We start from the raw sequence: 25,911 nt of genomic DNA on the forward strand, positions 1-25,911 counted from the left end.
CAGTGAAATTATAAACCCCTTGGAAGGATAACCGAATCCCTCCAGTGGAATTATAAACCCCTAGGAAGGCTATCTGAATCCCTCCAGTGGAATGTAAATCACCCTGCGTAAAGTTTTAAATTGTAAAAACCATTTTTTGAAACCCCTCCAGTGAAAATAAAATCCCTCCGGTGGTCTCCAGTAGAATCGAAATCTTACTACGAACTTCTTTGAGTCAATAAATATATCTATCTATATATATTCATACGAATTGGATCGTAAACAAATCAATTAATTCCAACACATCATTCAAATATTACAACCTACAATCATCGATAATTTTTCTAAGCATTCGTATTTGACAATGCCATCTTCGCATGGAGGACTTGAAAGTGCGTCTCAGTCCCTTTAAATTAGAAATATCAAATTATTTTTATTTGTTCCAAAATATTTATTTCTAGATTAATCTTATTATTTATAATAATGTTAGTTAGCCAATGAATGATTTCTATAATTTTCGTTAAAAAATGACCCACTATTTCTGGGATAACAGATTTATTTTCTTGTGAAACAGAAACATAAAAAATAATTCTAATGTTTAAGATCAATGATATTTATTTTTCACCATCTTCTTTCATTTCTCTTACTGAGCGTTATCAATAAAAATTATCAATGATAGATGTGTTGCATTATTTACTTGCACTCCATAATAATAATAACAAAAATGATAATACTAATTTTATATTTACTTGCACTTCATAATGATAATAACAAAAATGATAATAATAATTTTATTAATTTAGATCAATGATAAACGTGTTTCACCATCTGCTTGCATTCCTATGCCTAGCAGACCTACTGTTTATCCTGACCAACCTAGCGATGGCACCATCAGCATTCAACTCTAAACTCTTCAGGTCATATCAACAGAGTAAATGCTTTGTACTGGTCCGGATCATGGTACCTTGGACTGGTGTACAGAGCTACAGATGTGCCGGTACCAGTAAAAGCTTTGTACTGGTTTGGGTCATGGTACCATGGACTGTTGTACACAGCTACAGATGTGCCGGTACCAGTAAATGCTTTGTACTGGTCTGGATCATGGTACCTTGGACTGATGTACAGAGCTACAGATGTGCCGGTACCAGTAAATGCTTAGTACTGGTCCGGATCATGGTACCTCGGACTGGTGTACACAGCTACAGATTTTCCGGTACCAGTAAATGCTTTGTACTGGTCCTGATCATGGTACCTTGGACTGGTGTACAGAGCTACAGTCGTGCTGGTACCAGTAAATGCTTTGTACTGGTCTGGATCATGGTAACTTGGACTGGTGTACAGGTTACAGACGTGCCGGTACCAGTAAATGCTTTTGTACTGGTCCGGATCATGCTACCTTGGACTGGTGTACAGAGCTACGTATGTGCTGGTACCAGTAAATGCTTTGTACTGGTCCAGATCAGGTATCATACACTGGGACTAGAGGACGACCATTTTGTTAGAGATAATCGATATCACAGTTTGAACTTTAATTTGGGGATTTGGGTTTAATTCTGTGGATATACTGGACATCCATCAAGAGAAAATTAGGAAATGGTTTAAAGGGGATAGAAACTATTTGAGCGCTGAAGTACAAATCATTTTAGTGCAATTTCTGCCTTTTAAAATACAATTTAGTTTTTCATCAATGCACAAATGCATTTTACATTTTACTGCTAAATTATTTTAGTGTAATTTTTACCTTTGATAATACAACTTAGTTTTATTTATCCATGCAAAGTAAAAAAATTTTAAATTAAATGTAAAAATTTTAAATTAAATGTAAAAATTTTAAATTTTACAACTACTTCAGGTCTATGAGTGCATATTCTGAGTGTGGGTGCCATTTTGCTCTTGCAGCCTCAGTCTTTATCACTGTCAGCATAACCATTGAAAGATACCAGGTCTGATACTTTTTATCAATTTTCATGAATATGTTTCAAAGACATAAAAATATTTTTTTTTGAATTTTTAGGAAAAAATATGAAAATTTTGCCATTGTTTATTTTCATCTTTCAATTTCCAAGGGTTGGAAGGGGGGGGGGAGTTGGAGGAATTCCCAAATCTAGTTCTGAACCTGGATATTCTTACATTAACTGCTATAGGCTGTTTGCTGCCCCTACAACTATAATGGACGAACTAGCACCAGGAATCATAATATTTCACTTTTCTCCTACATGGTTCCTTGTATTATACTGGCACTCGTCTTCAATATTCCAAGGTATAATCAATCAATAATATGGTTCCTTGTATTATACTGGCACTCGTCTTCAATATTCCAAGGTATAATCAATCGATAATATGGTTCCTTGTATTATACTGGCACTCGTCTTCAATATTCCAAGAAAATTTAGAAATGCACACCTTTTAACAAGAGCTAAGTTTAAAATTTAATTATAAATTCTGAAGTTTTTTTTAATACAAAAGTTCAAAAGTCTTGTAATAAACTTCATTATGTGTATTGCGGAAAATTTTTTTTTAATGTAACAATTTCAACTTAACATGAAAAAATGTGTCTTTGGACAAAGTTAGAGCTATCATTTTAGATTCTGTAATTGCTTAAGTTGCAGTAAAAAAAAAAAGATTTTTTTATAGAATTCATAAGAAAAACTAATATTGAAGGGCTTAAAGGGTGCAAAGTTGTCGTTATTTATCTATTAACTAATTTATCAATCTTTTTTATCTTTTATAACATTTTTCATTACACTAATTTCATTTTTATTAATTCAATTATGCAGTCATTTTAATTTAAACTTTTTTCAAAAAGTTTCAGAAAATTTAATAATCCTTTTGTTAAAGGATAAATGCTTCTTAGAATGTTTAATAGATATTTTCATAACAATATAAAATTTCATAAATTTCAGTATTTAATTTTGACAATTGACAAGGCTTGTAATAGCATCTGCAATTTTTCAATTATGGTTATTAGGTTCATTGTAAGCTTTCTGACCGGAAAGCAGCTTGGTCCTAGGCTGCTGAAGCTACTGATCGTGTACCAGGTACACATATTGCACAGTACTCTAATGTTTATATAGTTTACATACATTGTACATTATAAATTGTATAGTTTACATTGTGCATTTCATCTTGTATAGTTTACATTGTACATTTCAACTTGTATAGTTTACATTGTGCATTTCAACTTGTGTAGTTTATGTATATTTCAACTTGTATAGTTTATATTGTACATTTCAACTTATATTAGTTTACATTGTGCATTTCATCTTGTATAGTTTACATTGTACATTTCAACTTGTATAGTTTACATTGTGCATTTCAACTTGTGTAGTTTATGTATATTTCAACTTGTATAGTTTATATTGTACATTTCAACTTATATTGTTTATATTGTACATTTCAACTTGTATAGTTTATATTGTAAATTTCATCTTGTGTAGTTTATATTGTACATTTCATCTTGTGAAGTTTATGTATATTTCAACTTATATTGTTTATATTGTACATTTCAACTTGTATAGTTTATGTATATTTCATCTTGTGTAGTTTATGTATATTTCAACTTGTGTAGTTTATATTGTACATTTCATCTTGTGTAGTTTATGTATATTTCAACTTATATTGTTTATATTGTACAGTTCAACTTGTATAGTTAATGTATATTTCATCTTGTGTAGTTTATGTATATTTCAACTTATATTGTATTTCATCTTATGTAGTTTATATTGTACATTTCAACTTGTATAGTTTATGTATATTTCATCTTGTGTAGTTTATGTATATTTCAATTATGTAGTTTATATTGTACAATTCAACTTGTATAGTTTATATTGTACATTTCATCTTGTGTAGTTTATATTGTACATTTTATCTTGTGTAGTTTATGTATATTTCAACTTGAATTGTTTATATTGTACATTTCATCTTGTATAGTTTACATTGTACATTTCAACTTGTATAGTTTATGTATATTTCATTATATGTAAATTATGTATATTTCAACTTGTTTAGTTTATGTATATTTCAACTTAAATTGTTTATATTGTACATTTCAACTTGTATAGTTTATGTATATTTCAACTTGTGTAGTTTATGTATATTTCAACTTGTGTAGTTTATGTATATTTCATCTTGTGTAGTTTATGTATATTTCATCTTGTGTAGTTTATGTATATTTCATCTTGTGTAGTTTATATTGTACATTTCAACTTGTATAGTTTATGTACATTTCATCTTGTGTAGTTTATGTATATTTCATCTTATGTAGTTTATATTGTACATTTCAACTTGTATAGTTTATGTATATTTCATCTATATTTCATCTTGTGTAGTTTATGTATATTTCATCTTGTGTAGTTTATGTATATTTCATCTTGTTTTGAGAAAATAATCGAGTCTTCGTTTTAATTATGGCCATTGAATTAAAAAAGATACAAAAATATATAACTTTTCGAAATACAGAGCCTTTACGTTTTTAGTGCAAAAAGACATCAGCATACCTAAATATTTGGAAATAGTTTAACTATTCCTTTTTTGGTAGAGAGCTTAAAAAAAATAAAAATATATTCCCATATATTACATACATTAAAATAGCTAATTTGCATATATTATCTTTTACTTCTAATTAAATTGATTTAAAGAAATCTTCAAAGGATAAATTAAGATTCTCGCCGCAAACTCTTACTTTCTAATACTTCTCTTTTCTATGCAACCTCTCGTCAAAACGGCTGAGCCGATCGGGTCCAATTTTTTTTCAAGATCTCGCATGATTCCAGGAAAGGTGTATGGATAGTTAGAAATAAACAAATTTCGATTTTTCAAAATCCAGGAAAAAAATCAATAAATGATCAATTATTAAAGCTTAGAATCGATGATGGGCGCGGACTATAGTATAAATAAATTACATATTTCGATTGTATAATTTATTTCAGACGTTTCATCCTCTCTCTACTACGGGATTGTTTCCACTGATTCTGCTTGGTAAGAATTCATAATATAATTATTGAACATATACACATGTAATTGAGATCCTGATAAACCTGAAAACATGTATATTACAATCCCTTGATCTATTGGTTATACCTCACTTCTAGCGAAATATTAAAACAATCTCTAAAAACACTGATCTGGAATTAAAAAAATCGTCAACAAGCTAAACGTGGTGGAATTTCACGTGCACCCACAAATTATAGAGTTGTCATGCCTGATTTACAATGGTGTCCTTTATAACCCTTGAGCGTAATTTCAGGTGACCCTTGCCTTGCAAAGATTACAATGCCATCCTTTAAAACCTGATCAAAAACCTGATCAACAGTTTTTCTAGGTTTAAAAGTGAATTAATGCTGACAGTTCCAAAATATGTTCCTGACCTCCTGCAGTAGAAATGCAGTAGAAATAATGGAAATCAAAAATTGTAAATCACTTTCGAAACCCCCGTTAAAAATTGAAACCAAAGTTTAAAGGATATATATTATTTAGGAACTATGAACTACAAGATCTACTCCTCTATCCTTTAACCTATATTTAGGAACTATGAAATACAAGATCTACTCCTCTATCCTTAAACCCGTATTATTTAGGAACTATGAACTACAAGATCTACTCCTCTATCCTTTAACCCATATTATTTAGGAACTATGAACTACAAGATCTACTCCTCTATCCTTTAACATATTATTTAGGAACTATGAACTACAAGATCTACTCCTCTATCCTTTAACACGTATTATTTAGGAACTATGAACTACAAGAACTTCTCCTCTATCATTTAACCCGTATTAATTAGGAACTATAAACTACAAGATCTACTCTTCTATCATTTAACCCATATTATTTAGGAACTATGAACTATACAAGATCTACTCCTCTATCCTTTAACCCGTATTATTTAGGAAATATGAACTACAAAATCTACTCCTCTGTCCTTTAACCCGTATTTTTTAGGAACTATGAACCACAAGATCTACTCCTCTATCCTTAAACCCGTATTATTTAGGAACTATGAATTACAAGATCTACTTCTCTATCCTTTAACCCATATTATTATATTATTTAGGAACTATGAACTACAAGATCTACTCCTCTATCCTTTAACACGTATTATTTAGGAACTATGAACTACAAGATCTACTCCTCTATCCCAACCGGACCTCTCATTACCAGCAGGAGAAGACAGGCCAAAAACTTCAGGTACTTTTCTTTTTTATATTTTCTTACGGAAGTCATAACTTAAGTATCTTATGTATCTATATCCGTTCTCTTAGTACATAAGGATAATATTATATGATTATTTGTCACGTGAACATTTTACCATACATATATATCTCAGGAACTTTATGACATTTTCTGGAAGAAAACCAATAGAATTCTTAGATTGATAGGTACACAAATGTATAGAATGGTGCTGAGCGCTAATGTTTAATCTGTTTTGAATGGCGGGGAGCACTAATGTTTAATCTGTTTAGAATGGCGCTAATGTTTAATTTGTTTAGAATGGCGCGGAGCGCTAATGGTTAATCTGTTTAGAATGGCACGGAGCGCTAATATTTAACCTGTTTAGAATGGCGCGGAGCGCTAATGTTTAATCTGTTTAGAATGGCGCGTATCGCTGTAGCTTTGGTTCTCATCTTCATCATCTTCAACACACCAAGACTAACCATTGGTATTTTTGAGGTAAGCACAAATTGTGCATCTAAACTATTAAATTGTGCATCTAAACTATCAAATTGTGCATCTAAACTATCAAATTGTACGAATCTAAACAATCAAATTGTGCATCTGAACTTTAAAATTGTGTAACTAAACTATCAAATTGTACGCATTTAAACTATCAAATTGTGCATCTAAACTATCAAATTAATTGTGCATCTAAACTATTAAATTGTGCATCTAAGCTATCAAATTGTGCATATAAACTATCAAATTGTGCATCTAAACTATAAAATTGTGCATTTAAACTATTAAATTGTGCATCTAGACTATCGTAGGACGAAAACAGTTGGTCGTTTCGGAATTAGGCCTATTTCGTCTGATTTGGAATTAATGGTCAAAAACTACCTGTAACATTTTGACCAAAAAAGTTGAAAATGCATATTGCATAAATTAATATTTTAATACACGGCCACGGTAAGTAAAAAAACCGGGTTTATCGATGTTTTGGACAAAATGTTATTCGATAACATTTACTGCAGATTTCCGATTCGAATTTTATGACATTTTATGACAAACTTTTTCTGAAAATAAAATAAAATAAAACAAATCTGATCAGAAACTAGTTTTAAAATATGTTTAGGAAAAATTAAGGTTTAGATATTTGGACAATGATAAATCTTATTGTCAAGGATTTCAATATTTTTAAAATTACAAAATTAAAAATAAAAATAAAAACATACTCTTCTTCCAAACCTTTAAAATCATTACACATTGAGAAATTAAAGTATCATTTATATTTTTTAAAATCAATATTAAAATANTATATTTATATTTTCACCATGAAGTAAGCTTCCGGTCAGTGTACTGCAGTGATCTTCAGATGCAGTACACAATAGTGGGTTTCAGTGGAGAACGCAATACTGTTCCTTTAGTAACAGGTTTACAAAACTCAATTGAACAAAAATTAACGCTGGGCACGCTAGTATGTATATATAGAGAATAGGGTTATAAACTAGAATGATATATCGAAATGATCTAGTTTTCACAAAATGATATTATCTAGGTTACTGAAGTTAGCTCAATCCTGGAATGCTTCTCAAACAAACGTATTTACTACCCTTCTACCTTGCAGCTAGTAGCAGATATAATATCCCAGGTACTTTTATACCCTTCTACCTTGCAGCTAGTAGCAGATATACTATCCCAGGTACTTTTATAACCTTCTACCTTGCAGCTGGTAGCAGATATTATATCCTGTTACTTTTATACCCTTCTACCTTGCAGCTAGTAGCAGATATAATATCCCAGGTACTTTTATACCCTTCTACCTTGCAGCTAGTAGCAGATATACTATCCCTGGTACTTTTATACTCTTCTACCTTGCAGCTAGTAGCAGATATACTATCCCTAGTACTTTTATATCATTCTACCTTGCAGCTAGTAGCAGATATAATATCCCAGGTACTAGTATACCCTTCTACCTTGCAGCTAGTAGCAGATATAATATCCTGGTACTTTTATACCCTTCTACCTTGCAGCTAGCAGCAGATATAATATCCCAGGTAATACTTTACCCTTCTACCTTGCAGCTAGTAGCAGATATAACATCCCAGGTACTTTTATACCCTTCTACCTTGCAGCTGGTAGCAGATATAATATCCCAGGTACTATATCCCAGGTACTTTTATACCCTTCTACCTTGCAGCTAGTAGCAGATATAATATCCCAGGTACTTTTAAAACCTTCTACCTTGCAGCTGGTTTTTTAACCCTTTAAGCTTTGAAATATGAAAAATCTTATAGAGGTGGTAAATGCGATATTTTAGAAATATTGTTTTTATAAAGTTTAAATGGCCAAAGTTTGAAATATGAAAGATTAAAACCATAGGGTTGCATAGATTTTTGGATCTAAAAAAAATATTATTTTTCCTAGTACTGTGCACTGTTGAACTCTAGCGTGAACTTTATTGCTTACTGTATGCTGGGATCTCAGTTCAGAGCAGAATTTATCTCCATGTTTAGCTGGATAGTAAACCCTCAGGTAAAAATTTATTATAGAATAGCTGAAGTGCCCGGTTTTGAAGAAGAAACAAGGTTTATTTTTTTAAGCTTGGTATCATGGGTTCTCTAAAAAAATCTTACATATAGCTAATATAAGCGAAAAACTTTTTATTTAGTTATAGAGGGTGGAAGGGGCGGCTTTATTTCTAAGCCCCCCCCCCCCACAGAAAAGTTAAAACTATTATTTTCATTTCAAGGAGTCTAGCCCCAACATCTGAAATGTCAAAAAATATTGAAATTCCTGAAATTCAGTATACACCCCGGAAACTATACATTGCACTGTTTACATCTGTTTACATTTGTTTACATCTGTTTACATCTGTTTACATCTGTTTACACCTGTTTTCATCTGTTTACATCTGTTTACATCTGTTTACACCTGTTTTCATCTGTTTACATCGGTTTATATCTGGTTACATCTGTTTACATCTTTTTACATCTGTTTTATCTGTTTACATCTGTTTACAGCTGTTTACTTCAATTTGCATCTGGTTACATCTGGTTACATCTGGTTACATCTGGTTACATCTGTTTACATCGGGTTACATCTGTTTACATCTTTTCACATCTTTTTACATCTGTTTTATCTGTTTTCATCTGTTTAAATAATGATTATCTTTAATACTAGAGGAAAAAAGTAATGCTTTTTAAAATTAATCAAAACATGCAATTTTTAGGAGTTTTTGAAACATAATATTCATAGTGAATTATATATATCTTATAAAAAAATGATAAAATTGGTTTCGTGAAATTACGCGAGGTCATTGTTTTTGATGGATTAATGTCATGAACTTTATCAATAATCTTATATTAAAAGTCGATTTTTTTGCGTAATTGGATGAAAAATCCCAAAAATTGAAAAAGAAAATTTTTCTTTATTTTCCAGCTTTTATAATATTAAATGTGTCCTCCGTGTGAAGAAAAAAAGTCAAAATGTCCAAATATCGGGTTCGAAGTTTGGAAGTTGTTTGTGAGCATCCTTAAGCATCGAAAGATTAACAATGCTGAAGATAATTCATTTCTTTGTCAAATGTCATGTATTAACGAGTTAGTAAATATTAAGATTTTTTGTTTTTGCCACAAACTCTGATTTTTAATCACCATATTTTTTCAACCCGATGTTGTAAACCTTTGATAGTTTAAACTTTAACTTTCGATAGATAAAGTAGACTAAATTTGTAATATAAAAGCTTTACGCTATCAGGTTGCAACGATGTACGGATTATGAAATTTGAGTTGTTACAAAAAAAAATAATTCCTTTTCTTAAATCTCTAAATTATATCTATTATTATATCTCTAGATGGATGCGAGCATTGGAACTGATGGTCTAGCTCTGCAGGATGGAAGACCACAGCAGACCCTGGAACTAACTACTTTAAGATCAACAGATCAACATAGAGATCAGGTCAACAACCAACCTAAATCTATGCAAGCTCATCATTCTGAAGCTCAGAAACATCATGAACATAAAGGTCAGAAAGATCATCAACATGAAATAGAGGTCAATGATCAGCCTGAATTACTAGTCGATAATCAACCTGAAGCTCAGGTCGACAATGAACCTGGAGTTAAGGTACCAAATCAACCTGAAATTCGGATTCATGATCAACCTGAAGCTCAGGTCGACAATCAACCTAAAATGATGGATGATGAGCAACCTGAAGCTCAGGTTGGCAATCTGCCTGAAGTTCAGGTCGATGATCAATCTAAAATTCAGATTGATGATCAACCTGATATACAGGTCAACAATCAACCTGAAATACAGGTCGAGGATGAACCTGAGGCTCATAAAGATGAAGGTGCCGCACAGATAGAACATCAATGTAGTACTCAAAATGATCAACAAGTCAGAGATGTAGAGTTTGAACTTTGAGGTGGTACACTAGAGAAATCTGATCATCAGAAGTGCTTCTTTGTTGAACACTAGTGCTGGAAACCAGAAGAATATATTCGCTGAGTATCAGACAAATATTATTGCTCAGAATCATATATATACAATCTTTGTTAAAAACCAGACTGGGATCACTGCTAAGGATTCGATTGAACTCGCTGCAGAAAACCAGATAGAAACCTTTACTGAGAAGCAGATAGAAACCGTTACGGAGAACCAGATAGAAACCGTTACTGAGAACCAGATAGAAACCTTTACTGAGAACCAGATAGAAACCTTTACTGAGAACCAGATAGAAACCGTTACTGAGAACCAGATAGAAACCGTTACTGAGAACCAGATAGAAACCGTTACTGAGAACCAGATAGAAACCGTTACTGAGAACCAGATAGAAACCGTTACTGAGAACCAGATAGAAACCGTTACTGAGAACAAGATAGAAACCGTTACTGATAACCAGATAGAAACCGTGTGTGAGATCCAGATGGATATCGTTGCTAAGAACCTGGAAGAATTCAGAGCTGAGAACCAGAAAAATGCAGCCTTGAGAACAAGATAGATCTAATTTCTGCAAATGAGAACTAATTGAATATTAATCATTTAGTCGTCCTCATTTACAAATACTAGATATATTTCATTGCTGAAAACATTTACATATAATTGCTGAGAACGGAAACCAAATACACATCAAAAAGCAAATGAAAATCCATAAAGAGATCTAACGTGATTAACCTGAAGAAAAAAAGCCTGTAAAGGATAAAATAGTTGAAACCATTTTCAAAAAAAACAGAATTATTTTTGTGGAAAAATATCTGAAATTTTTGTTTTAAAAGCAACAAGCTTTTATTTTTTAATTCCTATATCTTTGAAACCCAGTGACCTTAGATATTTCAAACTTTGAATTCTGTCAGATCAAATAATCTAAGTTTGAAACATCAAGAGTTTACACCATCAGGTTGCACAGGTACAGGGATTATAAAATTTGAATTTGTGGCAACTCCTTTGTTTAAATCCACCAAACTTGCCAATGTATTTGTGAATCTAAATAATAAAGCTTTTCGCTCATGTATATATTTGTATAAATGTTAGTTAGCTATAGCTGGTCAAACGGCTAGACAAATTGGCTGAATTTTGTTTGAGGGAACCCAAAGGCATAAAAAATTGTTTCAATTGTTTCTAAAATTCGACGGCTACTACCTAAATTATGAAACATATAAACGGGAACATGGAAAAATAGTTTTGTTAAATGTTTATTTCTGAAGACATAACTTAACCTTTATGATTTGAAATGGGTAAACTTTTTTAATCAAAATTGAATTACCCCTCCCCCCTTTTCTTCTAATCAAATTGTAATTGAAAAATTATCAATGTTTAAGATAAAATTAAATGTCAGTTGTTTTTTATAAAATAAAAATATAAATTGAAAAAGAGAATATTATATTTTCTCAACTCGCATAGAATTAAATTCCGAGTATTTTATGGAAATGATCTGCGGAAAAATCTATATTTTACAATTATTTGTTTTTTAAAATTGTGGAGTTTCTGTTATATATGTAAATGTACCTGTTACAGTTTGTTCTTTCTATTTTGATAAAATTTAAAATTTGTACAAATTGGATAAACCTAACTAAATGTGATGAACAAAATAACATTGTAATTTTATATTTTAACAAAATTAGAATAATCCAAATTAAATATTTTTGAGAAATGCGTGAATATAAAAAATGTGTAAATCGTGAAAAGGTTTATTGTCTACGATAATCAAATGTAAATGCTTTCTATCATAATAATATATTTTTTTTTAATTATCTTTTTATCAAATATTTGAACTTTGTATTTGTTTTGATGCTAAACAAATAAGGCCTGGGCATTTTATCTTTTACATACATATATATATATATATATATATATATATATATATATATATATATATATATATATATATATATATATATATATATATATATGTTTCTTAACTTGAAAATAGATACATTTATACATTTCAACACATCATTATTGGTCAAAATCAACAGCAATTGAGTTGCAAAAATCAAATGATAATCAAAGTATCAAATTTTGTTTAATTTTAATTTAATTTTTTTAACTTTACAAACATAAATTTAGTTTTTTGAAAACGTCATCTTATCTTTCTTTTAAAGCTCTCTTACTATGTAAATACAGTAATCATAAGTTAAAACGTAACAAATCTTAATTCAACATTAATAGAATTTTCCTCAAAACAATTGACAATAAAAACTAAATATCAGTGATGAACACATTTTTTAATCAAACCGTTCGTATCTTTGTTAATATTTAACCTGTTAATGTTAATAAAATTGTTGTTTTTTAATTAGTTGTTCAAAAGCTGAGGATGAATAAGAATTTGCCCTAATTTAATCGGAACACACTTTTAGGGCGCACATTGAGTATATCATATAAATGAGGGCGCACATTGATGATCATATTATACTAAAACGTCCCTTGGAATAAAGTCCTATTATAGTAGTAAATGCAAAGGAGCTAACCATGCAAAAAAAGGGGCAATTGATATTAAAAACACTCCTGGATATATTAAATATGTAGATCCATAGAAAAAAGTCCCTTTTGAGACTTAACCTCATCTTCACAAGACTTAGGACTTTTTTATTCAGGACTTTAACTCCTGTGATCTTATTTCCTGAGACTTTATTGGCAGTCCCCCCCCCCCTATCATTTAAGGAAAAAAGAACCCCATGAACCTAAAACTCAGGACTTTATTTCCAGTGACATTTTATCCTAGAACGTCAGAAAATTGGGACTTTTTTACCAACGTTTTTATTTCTAGGTTTTTTTAGAAACTTTTTTTTCGTTGACTATGTTACGATTCCCTGATTTACACTGGGGTACCCTTTAACCTTTGATTAATTAATGATCTCGGACATATCCCAATTTATCTATGCGTTTAATAGCTTCACACTTTGTTTGCAAGCTGTTACATATTTAAGAATTATCAATAGTTACTTTCTGAAAGTTGCATCTATATATAAATTTGGCTTGTCTGTCTGGGTGTCTGTCTGTTTTTTTGTATCCAATAAACGTCAAAACGGCTGAACCGATGGGCCCAAATTTTTTGTGGGATTTCACGTGACCACAGGGAAGGTTTATGAATGATAAAAATTAAAAAAAATGTGTTTTAAAGGTTTTTAATTTTGTAAAAAATTTAAAATTCTTTAAAATCCGCGAATTTCTTTTTAAAAATCCGCTAAATTTTTTTCTTCTTTGTTTTAAAATGTAAACAAAAAGAACATGTTCACAATTTAAATAGAAGATGGGAGCGAAGCGCCCTAAAAGCCTAGTAAAATAAAAATGCACTTGCCTATATAACCTGAGTTTACACTTAAGACAGTTTAATATTAAAGGATATGATTATGGCCTATAATCTTCAGTACAAACTTCAAATATGCAGTACGCCTTCATTGTACAAGTGCATGGGGAGGTTTTGCTTCGTAAATTGTACTCAGTTTTCTTGAAACTATTTATGAACAATGAAGTATTGCTCTGAAATTTCTCCACTTTGCACTTTTTTAATAATGAGAATAAATTTTTATTAATGCGTGACTGTAATTCCTCTGAATTTTATTCAATATCAATAAACAGTGATTGTTCTAGTTAATATAGAAGAAACTTTGCAATTTAAGAAAAATGATTATCAAGAATCCATTTCCACGAGCAGTCTTTGCATTCATTGACAAGGCAGATAAAACTTATTTTTGGTCGAATATGTTTTCATTTTTGGTCTGTTATGTTTTTGGTCGTTCTATTTTTGGTCAAAAATGGTTATATTTTTTGTTTTAAAAAAAGTGATAGGTTTGGTTAAAAATGGTTATATTTTTGGTCAAAATTGTTATATTTTTGGTCAAAATGGTTATATTTTTGGTCGAAAAAGGTATATTTTTGGTAGAAAAGTGATATTTTTGGTCAAAAAAAATGTATGACACTAATAGGGATTATCTGACAGTATACGTTTTTACAATCCTTTTAGCTTGTTTTCTCTATTCTGGAAAAAGGTTGTTAACAATTTTATTTTTCCTTTTTTCCTTTTTTAATTTGATATTTTGGTTGTTTGGTTTATCTTTGAAATAAATATAAACAGAATTAGAATTTCAAATTGTATCCGACGAAGTAGAAATAAATTAGATAAATTAGATAATTAAATTCTATGATTTAAAAGTACAATTTCGTTCTTCTAATTAGTTGGTGGAAAGGAGTTTTTTCTCAATGTGTGAAAAAAAACTAATTTCAACATTTAAACCAGAGATTTAATATTACACAAATGGCAAGAGCTAAACATGGGCATTGTTTTTGTAAACCAATTAAATATAATTTTGTTGAACAATTTCGGAGCAATGAACTAACAAATCGGATTGCTCAAAGAAATAAAAACGATAGGTTTTCAAAACCTACCCTAGTTACCTGAAAATCGTTTGTTAACAAAAGATTTCTTAATCGTTCAATAACTTACCTAAACCTAACCCAGATTGACCCGGCCCAGCCTAACCCAGCTTTTCTTAACCTAACCCAGATTGACCCGGCCCAGCCTAACCCAGCCTGTCCTAACCTAACCCAGATTGACCCGGCCCAGCCTAACCCAGCCTGTCCTAACCTAACCCTGATTGACCCGGCCCAGCCTAAATCAGCCTGTCTTAACCATAGATTGCGCATAAGACGACATTTTTCATCTTGAAAGATATAAATGTACAGAGGCCGTTCCTTCTATAAATAGTGGACGTGTAGTTCACGTACTTTGGAGGACGATAATTTGGCCGCTAGATGTCTCCCGTGAGTTATTCATGGACGGACAGAGTTTCTCACGCCATACGGTATCTGGATCATTAGCCGTACTGTGGCCATGATTTACTTTGAGAAAAGGTGGCAGCACTAATCAAAGTAGCTCTCTGATTTCATTTCATAAATTGATTGCAGTGTTTTGTTTTTGAGATCCATTATGAATTTGAAATTAAATCAAAGTACAATTTCATATGTTTAAGATAGTTTGCCGTGTTCAAATCAAATTCGTAATAAGCTTTCCCTTTTTTCCGTCGATAGGGGTCGCATATGTATGTTTTTATGGTCGGAAAATACTCGGGACACTGATAACTCATGGAAGAACGCGTTTGAACAAAACACTATTTCTCCGTACATTTCACGACCAAAATAGGAGACGTGAAGTTGTCGACCAATGTAGTTTATGGAAGGAACGGCCTCTGAGATGTTTTAAAGATATTCCTATTATATAGATTAACTAGGTCGGTTGTGAACATTGGCTGTTCTTATGTCATTGAGTACTTGTGGTGTACATGAGTTCTGTAAAGAGAAATTTAATAAAACCAACACTGGTTACTGGAAGGGAGTCTTCACAGAAACAATATCGTACATAATGGGATTAACCGACTCATCAGGAAAGAAAATTGTGGAAGGAAGGAGAAAAACCACCCCGCTTATCATTGAAGTACACTTTGACCCCTAGAAGTGTGAGTTCGCGGACTGTACAATTCTTGGTGATTTTGCGTACATAAGCTATCTATGTTTATTTATTTATCTATGGTCTTAACCTAACCCAGATTGACCCAGCCCAGCCTAACCCAGCCTGTCCTAACCTAACCCAGATTGACCCGGCCCAGCCTAACCCAGCCTGTTCTAACCTAACCCAGATTGACCCGGCCCAGCCAGCCTGTCCTAACCTAACCTTTTACTAAGCAAGTGATTTTACTGATCAAATGATTAAGATGAAAAAGTGATTTTACTGAACTATCAATTTTACTCGTAAAAATATCTGAACTAAACTGAACGAACGATTTTGCTACACGAAAATTCGGTTTAAACGAACAAAATAAAGTAAAAAAAAACTAGGATTCAGCTAACAAACGAATTGATATTTTAATTGAACTACTCGAAAAATGGAATAAAATTGGACGTTCACGAACGATGAATGAAATTTTTTTTAACTGAATGAACACAGTGCTATTTAATCATTTCTTCAAAAATGTGAAATATTTAAATATTCTTTCTAAGGTCTAAGTAGTTTCTCTTGAAACTCTTTTGAATATATATAAGGTGGTAGGCGATTATATCAATACAATAAAGACGACTTTCGATTTCAATTTATATCAAGCTTTTAAACAGCATGGATACACAAACATGGAAACAAAGCTGTCAATAAAAAGAGCTTCTCTTTAATTACTTCTAAACTTGTAATTCGAAAAAAAGCTTGTTAACAATTAAAATTTATATAAAAAAGTCCTCTTCATTATAATTATGTAATCGCCCACTACTGTATTAAATACAAGTTTAAATTTTATTTTGTTCACTTATGGAAACCTAAAGTATGAAAAAAAGCACTATGAAATCTAAATTAATCTAATTTGCTTCTATAACTAATTAAACATTTGCATATAAATAATCGAACCAGCTTCTAACTATTCTAATTTATATATAATTAATCGGATTTAAATCTAACTAATCGAACTATATTATAATTAATCTAACTTTGTTCTAACTAATCTAACTATATTATAATTAATCTAACTTTATTCTAACTAATCAAACTTTGTTCTAACTAATCTAACTTTATTCTAACTAATCTAACTATATCATAATTAATCTAACTTTATTCTAACTAATCTAACTTTGTTCTAACTAATCTAACTTTATTCTAACTAATCTAACTATATTTTAATTAATCTAACTTTATTCTAACTAATATGATTTAAATCTAACTAATTTAACTTGGGTCAATCTAATCTAACTTTTTTTCTAAATAATCTAACTTTATTCTAGATAATCGAACTTTATTCTAACTAATCTAACTTTATGCTAACTAATCTAACTTTGTTCAAACTAATCTAATTTGGTTCTAACTAATTTAACTTTATTCTAACTAATCTAACTTTTTTCTAACTAATCTAACTTTATTCTAACTAATCTAACTTTATTCTAACTAATATGATTTAAATCTAACTAATCTAACTTTATTCTAACTAATCTAACTTTATTCTAACTAATCTAACTTTATTCTAAATAATCTAACTTTATTCTAACTAATATGATTTAAATCTAACAAATCTAACTTTATTCTAACTAATCTAACTTTGTTCTAGCTAATATGATTTAGATCTAACTAATCTAACTTGGGTCAATCTAATCTAACCTTATTCTAAATAATCGAACTAGCTTCTGACTATTCTAATTTATATATAACTAATGTGATTGTTTAGCTACTTAGCGATTTCCCTAAAGACCTAATATATATACCGTGTGGTATTTCTCAGGACCGGATCGTAAGACTCCCTTCTCTCAACGCTCTTCATAATAAAAAGGATGATAGTAAGGTTCCGAACGTTTATTTCTCTGAGCCTTCAATCTAAATAAGTTTAATAAACCCACAGAAAAAGCTTTGAGTGACAAATCATACAACTACAACAAATAATTCACTCAGGCATTAAAAAACTGTGGCTAGGAACTAATAAACATGTATATAAATATCAATCATACTATAATCAAACCGATAAGCATAAATATATATAAAATAGTTACCACAGTGATCCCAGAATTCTGAACACGGCTAATACTTGCAAAACGAATAAACATATACTGATATAAATTATTTACTACTCCGCGAGAAATCTTGCGTCTGCGCAGTCGGTCTGAAAACAGTTCCTAAACTAGTTCTTTCACAATACATTCCGTACAGATCTTCAGGGAGAACTCAGAAATACCCAGGGGTGACAAGCAGACTTTCTACACGCAGCATGGCTCGCGTAACAGTGATTTATAGATCTAACTAATCAAACTATATTATAATAAATTTAACTTTATTCTAACTAATCTGATTTAGATCTAACTAATCTAACTTGGGTCTAACTAATCTAAATTCTAAATAATCGAACTAGCTTCTAACTATTCTAATTTATATATAATTAATCTGATTTAGATCTAACTAATCTAACTTTATTCTAACTAATCTAACTTGGTTCTAACTAATCTAATTTAAATCTAACAATAATACTTGGTTTTTACTAATCTAACTTGGTTCTAACTAATCTAACTTGGTTCTAACTAATCTAACTTGATTTAACTATTCTAACTTGGTTCTAACTAATCTAACGTGATTTAACTATTCTAACTTGGTTCTAACTAATCTATCTCGGTTTTAACTAATCTAAGTTGGTTCTAACTAATATATCTTGATTCTAACTAATCTAACTTGGTTCTAACTATTCTAACTTGGTTTTAACTGATCTAACTTGCATCTAACTAATATATCTTGGTTCTAACTAATCTATCTTGGTTTTTACTCATCTAACTTGGTTCTAACTATTCTAACCTGGTTTTAACTGATCTAACTTGCATCTAACTAATATAACTTGGTTTTAACTAATCTAACTTGGTTCTAACTGATCTAACTTGCTTTTAACTAATATAACTTGGTTCTAACTAATCTAAATTCTAAATTGGTTCTATCGAATCTAACTTTACTCTATAACTAATCTAAACTAAATCTACTTCTAACTAATCTATCTTGTTTCAAGCTTAAAATCGAATGTAACAAAATAGTTATTTTTACCTTATTTTAAATTATGTATGTTACCCTGACTTGCTGCTGCCGTAGGTTTTATAGAATAATTTTGAAATAAATATTTAAAATAGTTTTATTCTTAAATTATATTCCATGCAAATAAATATATGCTACATCAGTATCCTTAACCTAATTTCAACAGCACAGACAGCACATCTAAATTAAAAAAAATTGTGTACTGGGGAAAAAATAATTTAAAGGGAGTGTTCGCGAAAAGTTAAAGGGTGTATAAGAAGAATACGAATAAGGTTGGATTAAATGGCTACTTATAGTTTAACTTCTATCCATAGAGGAAATGGTTAAAAATGCTTTTTTGCTAAGAGAAAAGAATCTATGTAAATTGCTTGATACCACTCAAGCCGTAAGTCATTCAATTATAAAACTGAAAATTTAAATACATGAATTCCAAATTTTATTCTGCTCATTCGAGTATAGATTTAACAATTCATACTACCTTTTTTACTTTATAGAACGCAACTGAGAATTAAGAATATTCTGTCTAATTTCTATGACTTTGCATATCAAAGACCATATTTTAATCAATTAATCGTTCACCTCAACTCTTCATTTGAGCGTGACTGAAAGTGATGTGAACTCAGTGAACATAATGAATAAACTTAGTTACTAGACATCTTCGCTCCTAGCATTAAGCATTTCAAAACAAAATTTGTCCCTTGAAAATTTAGAGACACATTTCTCTTCTTTCTTAATGAACTTACTTTTATAAGATCTACGCCTGTGCAATGCCGAGTGCTCACGCGCTGCCTGTCACACAGTTTGTACATGCCTCCTGTGTATCACAGCTGTTAAATAGAAAGCACTTGTTGTGTGGGTGTACAGGATCTGATACTACCAGCTGACTCCAGTAGTTGCATTCAGGTAGAGCTCCGCACTAGAAATGAGGGTTATTAATAAGAGATTTCAATGAAGGCAAATAACGCAAAGTTCACTGGAAGAACATATGTTTTGAAAATTTCTAAAATCTGTTTAAGAGCCTCATGTGGAAATTAACTTTTTAGCTTGAGAGAGGATTGTACGATAGTTATACTGTCCATTTCCTTATATTCAAGATTCCCTGCCACTTTAAACAGGGGCGTACGAGGGCTTTTGTTTAGGGGGGGGGGCACAATTTGACCCTCGTACGCCCCTGACTTTAAAGTTCTTTTTTTCTATGCCAATTCATTAGTCAGCCTATTTAAGACTACATTCAACTAACCTTCCCTGTTTCTCTGGTAGGTTAATTTAAAATGGCCGAGTACTTTGTTATTTTGCAGAATTCTTAGAATCTGCATTGTTTTCTTTAATTAACAAATGCGTTACCTAGCAATATTGTGTTAATCAAAAAATTCTTCAAATAGTTTAAAACTCTGAAATTAACCAAATAGTGTTAAAAGCATATTGTGCACAGAGATGGGCATTGTTTTTTTTGAACAAACAAATTTTTCGTGAATGATGGTGTCATTAAAGAAAAAAAATGAATGACGGAAGAGAGACTTGGAATGTTTTGATAAATAAAACAACATTATTTTTTTGAAACAAACGAAAAGGGTGTACATTTGATTATGAAGTTTTCCATTTGATGCCCATTCTCCTTCTCACAATCTTGTATTATTCAGAATATGTACCCCAATATTGTATCATGCAACAGAAGGGAATGGTTTGGGGGGGGGGGGTTTACCTGATGTGGACAGCTGACGTCATCATCCTGGTCAAAATAGTAAACATCAACAACATTAACAACATCAGTAGTACATGTGTAGGGTGCGTTATCCTCATGTCTCTCTGCACGTGGCTTGTACTGAGAAGATAAACCAGTTTCGCGGCATTCATAAAATGGCGGCTCCTCAGCTCCTAATTAAAAATTAATTAGTTTGCCAAAATTAGAAACATACCATACCTAAAGGGATTGTTATCAAATCAAATCGAAAAGGATATAGGAGATTATAATTCAAAATATTAACCATGAAATATGAAATATGAAGTTGAAATTAGAGTAAGGAATAAAAATTATGGAATATAAAATATAAAAAACAAATATTAACCTGAAACACAGTCATCACAGTTTTCCTGGTTATCACAAGATTTGAACAGGAAACACTGGCGGAACAAATATTTTTCATGCATATCAGAAATTTATGAATTTACATACAGGGTGTCCTGTGCAACATGACAGTAGCAAGACACAATGAAGGTCGTCATTGATCTTTGAAATACTTTGCGGCAATTATTCATACCACTTTTTGAAATGCTATATCTAGGAGAATTTTGTAGTTATTGTTTCAAGAATCATATACATGTGAAAGTAGGTTAACGACTGAATATCACACATCAATTATAAGTTAATAGACAACCTTCAAGTCGTCTTCCTACTGTCATTTTTCATGGGATAAAACATCTCTTCATATCTTACAAAACGATAAGTTATAAACGACCATTTAAAGATGCCTGACAGACAGAACACTGCCAGTTCATCAAATTAAAAGATATTCCTTCGTACATTTTGTTACAATGAGATCCTAACAACATTATTTAAACTATTCCTTCGTACATTTTGTGAAAAAATTCAATGCAACATCGTGATTTGTCTACAGTTAATATTTTCTGGAAAAAGGTTTCAGAACTGATAATTTGACTCAAGATTTAATTTTCTGATCTTTTCAACTTTGCAAAGCACAGATTTACACTACCAAGTTGCAAAACTTTAGGCGTTATAAATTTTGAGTTTTAGGCAACTGTACAATTTCCTTCAGCCTTCTTTTTATTTTATCAAAATTATAATGATAATAATAATAATAATGATGATGATATTATTCCTTGTTATGCTTGTTATCCGCAGAAGTCAGCATCGTGAAGTGTGAACAGGAACTAAAAAAGGTTTGGTTTTTCATTAAAAATTTTGACTTTTTAAAAAATGACATAGTTTTTAAATAAAAGATGTATTTTTTTAGATGTAGTTTTTTTTTATTAAAAATGTAGATGAAAATATAGTATTTTTATTAAAGAAGTCGAATTTTTATTAAAAAGGTGACTTTTTATGAAAAATGTAGTTTTTGAATCAAAAATATAGATTTTCATCAAACCCCTAGTTCACGGGCAGCCGTAGTACATTTGAATTTCCGAGCCAGGTCAACCTTTCCGGTCCCAGTTTGTACTGTACCTAGCTCTATGGACAGGACTAGCCGGTGCATCAAGGTTGACGCGGTCGGGCTTTATATGCTTCATATAGGTTGAATTTACTTTTACTAAAGGGGCAGATTTGCCTGAGTTGTTTTATTCTAATTAATATTAGCATTTAATATAAAGTGAATCTGAGTTTGGCTATTTTTATTTAATTCGTTCATTGATACAAAAATATGATGAAGCCAAATTGTTCTCTCTAAAAACAACCCAACCTTCTCTTTTCCGATATCTTTGATAATACTTGATAGATTTCTCTTTTTAACCTTCTAATTTATCTTAAATTTTCATTTTCGTTGTAACATATCTGTAATTTTTTTCATTGAATCGTTCCGTCACGAATTTCTTTCTTTTACATGTCCAGGAAAATGTAGATCTGTCTAATTTTCGTGAATTAACATCTTGCATGTCAATCCAAATCTTGTGTTTTTAGTTTTTATAGAAAACCAAATCATGAATGGTCTATATATCAAACAAGGTTCTTTAATATGGTTAGTTACTCTGGATGGGCTCCAATTTACGGAAAATATTGTCTCCTTAGCATAGATAGATAGAATCCGCATATGACGTCACTGATTATAAAGGCAAGCGTCTAATTTGCAGATTCTATCTATCTATGCTATGAGACGACATTTTCCGTAAATTGGAGCACATCGAGAGTAACCTTGATACCGGACCTGATACGCTGGCACTGATGCTGACAGCTGGAAGTATCTAGGATATCAAAATAGAAAACGTCTACAACATTATCCAGGTCTACTGGACAGGCAGAGGAACTGAAGGGACACTCAGCCTAATAAAATGGACAAATTAATCTAAGGTAGGATATATATGGATGAAACTTGATTATAGATGATAAGGATGGATGAGTAGGATATATATAGATGATACTTGAGTATAGATGATAAGGATGGATGGGTAGGATATATATATATGGATAAAACTTGAGTATAGATGATAAGGTTGGATGAGTAGGATAATTATGGATGAAACCTGAGTATAGATGATAAGGATGGATGAGTAGGATATATATGGATGAAACCTGAGTATAGATGATAAGGATGGATGAGTAGGATATATATGGATGAAACCTGAGTTTAAATGATAAGGATGGATGAGTAGGATATATATATGGATGAAACCTGAGTATAAATGATAAGTATGGAGGAGCAGGATATTTATGGATTAAACCTGAGTATAGATGATAAGGATGGATGAGTAGGAAACCTGAGTATAGATGATAAGGATGGATGAGTAGGATATATATGGATGAAACCTGAGTATAGATTATAAGGATGGATGAGATGGATATATGGATGAAACCTGAGTATAAATGCCAAGGATGGATGAGTAGGATATATATGGATGAAACCTGAGTATATATGATAAGGTTGGATGAGTAGGATATGTATGGATGAAACCTGAGTATAGATGATAAGGATGGATGGGTAGGATATTTATGGATGAAACCTGAGTATAGATGATAAGGATGGAGAGGGGGATGAGTGAACGAATCATGATGAAGAATGAGTCCGTACTAAACTAGTCTAAACTAACCTAAACTAAACTTATCTAAATCCAAATTCTTATCTCTCAATAAAAAAGCCAGCATATAAAAAATCCTAATAAAGCAAGATATCTGAAAAACTAGTTTTGGAAATTGTTCCGTCAAGAATCCTCTAATGACGTGGAGAGTAAACATAAGGTTGAGATTAAAAGTAAATGTTACAAATATCTTTGAATATGCTTGAATCTGTTTTATTAAAAATGAAATAAATCAGATTTGCTCTGGTAATTTTTCTCCCCTCAGTGCCTTAGTTCTGCACTGGTCGACTGAAAGTCTAGTTTTTATTGATGAATTATATGGTTTAATTTTAACCAATTTATATTTAGAAATGTAGGTCAATCAATACATTGACTTGTTTTTGATTATTTTTAAACGGAACTAATCTAATAAAGAAATTCCTAACGTTTTAAAATTTTTAGATTAAAGAGGAAGTATATTTTTTTAACTGTATGTTGTGTATTCATGTAGTGTATGTAGTGTATGGATGTTGCGTTTGTAGTGTATGTAGTGTATGTAGTGTATGTAGTGTATGTAGTGTATGTAGTGTATGTAGTGTATGTAGTGTATGTAGTGTATGTAGTGTATGTATGTAGTGTATGTATGTATTGTATGTAGTGTATTTAGTGTATGTAGTGTATGTAGTGTATGTAGTGTATGTAGTGTATGTAGTGTATGTAGTGTATGTAGTGTATGTAGTGTATGTAGTGTATGTAGTGTATGTAGTGTATGTTGTGTATGTAGTGTATGTAGTGTATGTAGTGTATGTATGTAGTGTATGTATGTAGTGTATGTAGTGTATATATGTAGTGTATGTAGTGTATGTATGTAGTTTATGTATGTAGTGTATGTAGTGTATGTAGTGTATGTAGTGTATGTAGTGTATGTATGTAGTGTATGTATGTATTGTATGTAGTGTATTTAGTGTATGTAGTGTATGTAGTGTATGTAGTGTATGTAGTGTATGTAGTGAATGTAGTGTATGTAGTGTATGTAGTGTATGTAGTGTTTGTAGTGTATGTAGTGAATGTAGTGTATGTAGTGTATGTATGTACTGTATGTAGTGTACGTAGTGTATGTAGTGTATGTAGTGTATTTAGTGTATGTTGTGTATGTAGTGTATTATACGTAGACCTAATTTCAAGTGAGTTTCCATTATTAAAGTGCCACGATTCACAACTCTATCCTCAGATCAAGGATTAACAAGATAACCTTATTTTTTCTCGAAAAATTGTTTTTTTTTATTCTGGTTTTCAGTAAAACCTACTTCTCTACCACAGTCATGATCGAAACAACACATTTTAAGATAGAAAAATGACGGTATCCTGCAAATTGTTACTTAGAAAGCTGGCACGCTTTAAAGGGTACAATCATGTATCGATCGTTTCACTCTTTACACATAAAAATTATGTCTAGTCCCTTTAAAACAAAAAAAATTTGAGTGGAATCTAACTGTTGACGTTTTAGAGTTTCACAGACATACTATGGATGAAGTTTAAAATGTTAAGTAAACCCTTAAAATCTTTACATTTGCTTGCAAAGAGAAACGTAAACTGCTAAAAGTTTATAAATTGTCGGTTATCTAGTTAAACTTATATAATTTGTTACGCAGATAATTTGCGGGATTTTGTTTCCGCATTCTTGCGTAAATTTTCCCTTTCACTTAAATATTCAGTTTAGCTTCAGCTGTGTGCCCATGTGCGCATGATGCAAGTGAAATTGCGCCAATATTTTGTTTAATTTTTTATACTTTCGCCCGTTGAAAGTAACAAATAATAATTAACATGACTTGTTAATCCTAAATTACAATCAGGGTTACCCACAAAGAATGAGACTTCAGGGATGATTGTACGGAGTCAGTATTTTTTTTATTCTACCTTTATGGCAACCTAAAGCTAAAGTTAAAATCGTTAACAGAGAAATTGTTTGATATTAGATCTAGCAGTTCATAAATGAGAGGTATTTTTTAATTCTGAT

The 25,911-nt window shown here is 31.1% G+C and overlaps 2 protein-coding genes across 2 annotated transcripts in view; one reads left to right on the plus strand and one right to left on the minus strand.

Annotated features, from left to right (window-relative positions):
- Nucleotides 1-11,366, plus strand: part of LOC111702643 (FMRFamide receptor) — a 16,667-nt gene extending 5,301 nt beyond the window's left edge. Inside the window, exons 4-13 of the mRNA XM_023474397.1 lie at nt 783-896; nt 1,832-1,922; nt 2,124-2,239; nt 2,948-3,017; nt 4,908-4,956; nt 6,084-6,165; nt 6,570-6,648; nt 7,691-7,783; nt 8,560-8,667; nt 9,989-11,366. Coding sequence (XP_023330165.1) covers nt 783-896; nt 1,832-1,922; nt 2,124-2,239; nt 2,948-3,017; nt 4,908-4,956; nt 6,084-6,165; nt 6,570-6,648; nt 7,691-7,783; nt 8,560-8,667; nt 9,989-10,561 — 1,375 coding nt within the window. The 3' untranslated portion in view covers nt 10,562-11,366. The remainder of the gene's footprint in view (nt 1-782; nt 897-1,831; nt 1,923-2,123; nt 2,240-2,947; nt 3,018-4,907; nt 4,957-6,083; nt 6,166-6,569; nt 6,649-7,690; nt 7,784-8,559; nt 8,668-9,988) is intronic.
- Nucleotides 11,367-19,248: 7,882 nt separating this feature from the next.
- LOC111702656 (uncharacterized) lies at nt 19,249-23,945 on the minus strand. Its single transcript, XM_023474411.1, has 7 exons — nt 23,841-23,945; nt 23,048-23,163; nt 22,007-22,058; nt 21,236-21,290; nt 20,872-21,044; nt 19,913-20,085; nt 19,249-19,349 (listed from the first exon to the last, which is right to left on the minus strand). Exons 1-6 carry the CDS (start codon nt 23,886-23,888, stop codon nt 19,948-19,950), a joined length of 582 nt encoding a protein of 193 aa, XP_023330179.1. The 5' UTR covers nt 23,889-23,945; the 3' UTR covers nt 19,249-19,349; nt 19,913-19,947.
- Between the last annotated feature and the right edge of the window lie 1,966 nt (nt 23,946-25,911).

Source organism: Eurytemora carolleeae, unplaced genomic scaffold (genome assembly GCF_000591075.1).
Source record: "Eurytemora carolleeae unplaced genomic scaffold, Eaff_2.0 scaffold412, whole genome shotgun sequence".
Lineage (NCBI taxonomy): Eukaryota > Metazoa > Arthropoda > Copepoda > Calanoida > Temoridae > Eurytemora > Eurytemora carolleeae.